Consider the following 6,578-nt stretch of genomic DNA (forward strand, 5'->3'; position numbering starts at 1 on the left):
GTTTTTCTTATAAAACAGTGATGAATTACAAGTACTTTAATTTTGTCACATTAGTGCATTTCGCTTTGCATACTGGCATATTAAGCAATTAAAGTTATTATAATTTACTAAAAGAGCAAAACTGAAATATTTTCAACCAATTGTTAGTTTATGTCCTAAGAATAGAACGGAAAAAGAGAATAGGAAATTTTTTATTTTTCACGATCAAATGTACTTCAGTGTTTAGAACAAAAGATGATTTGCCTTGAGACGAAACACTTCAGGCTCAATAGATTTCTTCTACTCGCGATTGGTTTATGGCCTCACCAGAGATCGAAACTTGCTCAAATTCAATTTATCGTTCTTTTCACTATTTTAACAACTTTTATTGTATTTCAGGTGGTATTAAGTCATTTTTCATAAGAAACAATATTTAACAGACTGGAATTCGAAACTTATTAATCACGCTAAGGAATTATTCATTTAATATGAAATTTTCAACAGAATTACTTATTTGCAGTTTACAACGTTTTTAACTTCAAAATGCACTGCAGATCTCATTATGAATGTTCTGTCTTCCGCATTTTTATTCATTTGCTATGCGATTAAATATCATTCGTTTTGGGTTAACGCCAATACTGTAAGTTAAATATTTATTATACAATTTCCAGATAAATATTTGTGGTAAATAAATCTTCAAACATGACACCTATTTAAATATTTTATATGAAAACATAAAATATTATTGATGTAATAGATGAGAGTTTCATTGGAACAACTTCAGCATATTTGCAACAAAATAAAAAATAAAAACGAAATTGCTATTATAGAAAAGTATGGCCGTATAGGAAAATATCAAACGAGAACAATTACGAGTAAATATATATATGCTTACATTTTAATGAATTATTAATAAGAGTGAAAAATTTATAAAATTTAAATAAATTATACTTTAATAAATTCTTGATATTTATACATATATATACATGTACTTTTTATTTCAATGTTAGTATTCGCCGCATGTGGAATGTCTATTTATCTTTTCTTGTCAATCTGGCCTAGCATATTTGATGTAATTTTGGCTATAAACAATTCCCGATCACGCTCTGCAGCGATTTATACTGCAACAGAATATTTTGTTGATCAAGAACAGTTTTCCTACTTAATTCTTTTGCATAAAAACGCAGCCTTGTGCATAGGGGCAATTGCAATGGTAGCAACAGGCACGATGTTGATAGCGTATCTCACACATATTTGTGGAATGTTTAGCATTGCAAGGTAGAATTCAGTACAATTATGTTTTATAAGTGAAATCTATTCTTTGTTTATTCTCAATGATATAGAAGATTAAGTACTTACAGAAAAAAATATGTATTCATACAGTTTCCGTATTAAGAAGGCTATGGCAATTAATATGCAACAAGATGTTGAAGAAAAAATGGTTATAATTTATAAAGGAATAATATGTGCGATAGACATTCATCGCAAAGCTACAGAGTCAGTATATTCTGCAATATCTGTATAATGTGCTTTTTAACTAATTTTGTTTTCTTTCTAAAGGTTTTCTCAAGTCATTATAAAAAGTTTTGAAGGATCTTTCTTTTGTTTAATAGCGGCTAGTATGGTTTGCTTAACCAGTACTCTTGTGCAAGTAAATTTTATTTATTGTTATTACATTGTATCTTTCCATGAAAGATACAGTATTCATAATATTAAGGTTAATTAAAAAATCATTAATTAGAACAATATGGAAAACTAATTTTCTTTAAAAATAAAATGAATTATTCAAAAATTATTCATGATTATTCTTCGATTATCTTTTTTTTTATAATCATGAGCTATATTCATTATTCATATACATATGTATGTTAATAAAATAATACTATTTTCTAATATGCGCAACAAAAGAAAATAATTTATTATGTAATGCAAGCTGTATAATTTGTCCTAAGGATTTACAGAAAAAATTACAAAATTTCTGGCTTGTAAGAAGGTAAAATACACATATAACATATTTTTTATATTTTTTAGATCATAACATATAATAGCACAGAGAAACTTATATTTCAACTTGTATTTATAAGTGGCCTCTATGTTTACATGTTTTTGTCCAATTATATTGCACAAGATATTACAGATCATAATGAATACGTATTTGCTACAGTGTAAGAGACATTTGTATACGTTCATACTTAAATAATTTTATAAATTTTTGTAACAAAAAGCTGAGTTAACAAAAGTTTTCAAAAATAATACTACAGAGTGCGTCATCAAAATCCGGACAAATTTTAATTTAAATTTTCCGCTATATTGTGCCTCCGACAGAAATTGTTGCTGGCATCCGAGAAAGCCTGATGCTTTTAGTAAGCAATCGTATTTTCAAAATAGCCGCGAAATCAAGTGCGGATAATCGAAGAGCTGCGATCATCAGAAGCCTTCACGCTGGGCACTCAGCAACGGAAATAATTCGGTTCTTTGGATACTCGAAATCGAGCATTTATGACAAAATTTGTGGCAAAATTTTCGGCTTTAAAACAGTCGCAAGTTTCAGTATATCAGCGAGTAAGAGTTATTCGAAAGAACGCGAGGAATTCCGCAATCATTGAAAGAGCTCAAGGGCTGATTTCGGATGACCCAGAGCAATCATTACGAAAATTAGCATCGATTGTTGGTGTAGGCAAGCCAATGCGTCGAATTGTCGAGGAGGACCTTCGATACAAATCGAACACAATAAAGATACGATATAGATACTCTCTGCTAAAGCAAACCGAGTTGTTTGCTACAATATACTGTTCTTTGAAAAACAAAGCGTTGGGACGAATCAGGTTCTTTTCTGATGAAAAAATTTTTACTGTTGATATCAAAACCGGAGGAATGACCGATGACTTGCCTACAGGATGTCCCTATTGTTGTCAGAATGAAATTTCCGGCCAATGAACACAAGGTGTTGTGTCCAGTGAGGATGATGTCACGCCACAAAATTTCTTTAAAAAAAGGGAAATTGTCATAAAAGAAGTGTATTTGCGCGTTCTGATGAATGTGTGATGGAGTGAAGCCGGATGGAAATTGTAGCGTCCGGAAGGCCATATGTTTTTCAGAACGTTGCACCGACTCATTCAAGTCACTTGATTCAAAATTGATAACGTCGATGTGTTTTGTTCCAAGGCCTTCTGGCCTCCCAACAGATTTAAATCCCTTGGACTATTCTGTATGCAGCGTAGTTGAAAGGGTCACAAACAAGTCTCGGCATCCCAATGTGACGTAATTAAGAACCCCTAATAAGGAAGCATTCGTCGGCATGGACAGCGCTACATTACAGAGTGTATGTGAACGCTTCTGATCGAGAAAAGAGATCATCATTCAAGTTAATGGGGGATATACCGAATAAATGTGTTCTACAAGGACCCTCAAGTGCCATATAAAAGGATTTTTTGTATATCTATTATATTTAATTTTTTGTATACTTATAATATTTAATTTTTCATTAAAAATATTTTGTTTAAAGAAAATGTTCGATTTGTCCGGATTTCGGTGACCTGTATTCTTGAACGAACACACTATAACAATTTATACTATAACAAATTTATTATTTTTTCAAGATAGGTTTTACATTAGTTTATCATTGTTTTGTAGATATAATGTTGAATGGTATATGGCTCCGTTAAACATACAGAAAATGATGTTATTTCTATTGCAAAAGGGTACAAAGGCTTTTCATTTGATCCTCGGTGGAATATTCGTTGCGTCTATGGAAAGTGCTGCTACGGTAAAAGACATATATAAAGCTTTTTTCCCCGCGAATATTATTGTTTATTATTGTTTATTATTGTGAATAGTATTGTTAATCGAAAATAATAACATTCATTCAACATTTTGACTACTTTAGAATTATTTAGATAATCAAAAGTAGCTCTATTAAAATAAGTTGAAACTGAAATGTAAATTAGCTGACCTAAAAAAAAAATAAAGAACAGAGAAAATTGTTAAATTGGTACTATATATTCATTTGGTGTGTTGCATTCCCGAATATTATGCAATAAATCAATTTTTCTTATTTGAAAATATATTGATGGATTAATCCGAAAAAATGGATTTTTTTTAATTTAATCTTGCTTTGCGTGCAAACTTAGAAACCTATGTGGAATCGCGCTTCGCGTCGAAAATTGTAAACCTCTGAACAATGAAAGGTAGATTTTAATATTAATAAACAAATATATCACTGTAAAAGTTCGTAAAACGAACGCATATGTAGTATGTAGATCATGAAGATATGACTGCAGCACGCGTTTTATCACAGTATTTCGCAACTGTGATAGATTTTCTTACTTGGATATAATAGTTAACTTTAACGCTTAATATCTGGTTCCGCATGACAGAACTTTTTTCTATCAGATACTTTTATTTTATGCAAAAACGAGTTAAATGAGCTAATTTCATCAAAATCGGAAGTGATAGTTCTTCTAAACAGTTACAAAAATCAATAAATATATTAAAACTTTGGTCTTCGTCATTATATTCTTCAGAGTTTTTGCGTTATAAGTCTTTTAATAATTCTTCGCGACCGATGCTAATCGAACGTAACCTAAGAATGGATATGAGCCGCGAGGAGAATATGAGAATTCGCGAAAATCGTACCGATACAATATAACGATCAATGAAAAGAACGATTTATCCAACTCTCTCTATTTTTACAAATTTGCCAATAGCAACATAATTTCCAAATATTTGGCTAATTTTTTATGCTTAGACACGAAAAGAATTTAAACATCAATTATGACACTGTAGTACACTAAGATTCAATTATCACCTTGTACTCATAACAATTTAAATAAACTGCACAAAGACTTAGAGCAGACACCGAACAAAACTAACTTTGAATGTCATTTGTAAATAGGTGGCTCAAAGACAAAACATAGATGACAGTTCTTAAGTCATATTACTAGGATTACATCAGTGTCATTACCCTTAAAAAAAATGTTCAGCAAATACAATGGAAATACGATTTAACCATCTGACACGAACATCCAATTCAACCCTATATTGTCCTTCCAATATTTTAACAAACATTCTCCACGCAACTTCAATATAGCTTCTTACAGATTGAAACAAATGAAGATATTTTCATTACAGTTGATGGGTACTTCCATATCTTATTTCACTGTTCTCTATTCTACAAGTACGAAATAATAATTGCAAAATAATTAAGACAGGTATGTATAAAAGTAAAAGAAATATGAGGAAATAAGAGAGGAGGAGAAGAAAAGAAAGAAAAATGTAAACTAATTTAATCAATATAATTTACCCTTGATTTTAGATGTCGTTTCCTGTAAGTATCGTTTCAATTCAACAAAAATAAAATAAATATTTATTTAAAAAATTGATATATTATAATAAAATATAATATAATAAAATATCTATAAAAATATTAAAAAATATAGAATTTAAAACTGACATTATATTAATAAGTCACGATATTGAAATATATGTGTTAGAAGGGGTCGTATCGCATCTGCGAAATCTATTATCGATTCCCTAAAAAAAGTATGTATTTCTTTATGGAAAATAAATATATGTTGCGAGCATGATTGCCATAATCAAATCGACCACTTAACCATACACCTTTTCTAGAAAAGTGAATTACCATCATGTGTTTTTTTATCCGACAATAATATGTAATTATTTCTGCATTGCATTTAAATTAAAATAAGCAATTCAGCTTAAAATTTACATATAATAAAAAAGTATTTTATTGTATTTTAAGCACGTTTATATTTTTAACTATAATTAAATAATTCAGTGACTCGCATAATAAACAAAATATTAAGTTACAATTTGAAGCAATTTGAATAATGCAACGAGATCTGTCAGAAAGTACAATTGATTTTTCATATTATTGTACGCTTTTTATTTATAATAATTCAATGTTAGTATCGTGGAAGATATAATATTATAATAACATATTATTGTAATAAAATTAAAAAACATTTAATTTGAAATCATATTAATTTTCCCTTTGATTCTGTACTTACATTAATTTATATATTTAGAAAAAGCTAATAATCTTCAAGAATTTTTTCACTAAATGAAAAAAATACTAATTTTAATATAATACGATATATAAAATTATTTTTTACAGTTTAGAATATTTATTACTCTATAAATCAGATCAAACTTTACTTAACAATGTTTTCTTTTTGTATTATTATTATTATACTATTTGCAATCAAATACAATCGTTTAGTATTAAAATAGAAATTGTATGAGAAAAATAATTATTTATATACTGTTACATATTGTACTATAATAAACTACTCAAACAAAAAATTCCGGGAACATTTCTTTTAAATTAGTTCCCTTGAAGCGCTATAAATTTACTAATGTTTGAAAGCATTCCTAGAAATCACGTTCTAATATTTTCAGTCTCTTATCCCATTCGCAGTTGACTTCCTCGGTACACAAGAAGAACCATTGTTTTTTCATGTAAGTCGAAATCTTTTGTCGTGTTAGAGATGTAGTGAAAGAAATGTTTGGAAAAATGGATGCACCAAACAGCTTGCTCTCTTTTGCACGGAAACACCTGTACATCGATCATTAGATGT

At 29.2% G+C, this 6,578-nt stretch overlaps 1 protein-coding gene across 1 annotated transcript; it reads left to right on the forward strand.

The window, feature by feature from the left end:
- Positions 1-1,189: 1,189 nt before the first annotated feature.
- Positions 1,190-5,166, forward strand: LOC105619615. Its single transcript, XM_012201133.1, has 6 exons — positions 1,190-1,257; positions 1,363-1,476; positions 1,540-1,630; positions 2,011-2,144; positions 3,613-3,745; positions 5,110-5,166. Exons 1-6 carry the CDS (start codon positions 1,190-1,192, stop codon positions 5,164-5,166), a joined length of 597 nt encoding a protein of 198 aa, XP_012056523.1.
- Positions 5,167-6,578: the final 1,412 nt, after the last annotated feature.

Source organism: Atta cephalotes, assembly GCF_000143395.1.
Source record: "Atta cephalotes unplaced genomic scaffold scaffold00022, whole genome shotgun sequence".
Lineage (NCBI taxonomy): Eukaryota > Metazoa > Arthropoda > Insecta > Hymenoptera > Formicidae > Atta > Atta cephalotes.

Excerpts from the sequence above, each read along its gene's own strand:
- LOC105619615 (XM_012201133.1), top strand. The coding sequence starts at position 1,190 with ATGGTAGCAACAGGCACGATGTTGATAGCGTATCTCACACATATTTGT. Across the intron at positions 1,477-1,539 it reads ATTCATCGCAAAGCTACAGA|GTTTTCTCAAGTCATTATAA; the intron begins GTCAGTATATTC and ends TTCTTTCTAAAG. Across the intron at positions 2,145-3,612 it reads GAATACGTATTTGCTACAGT|ATATAATGTTGAATGGTATA; the intron begins GTAAGAGACATT and ends ATTGTTTTGTAG.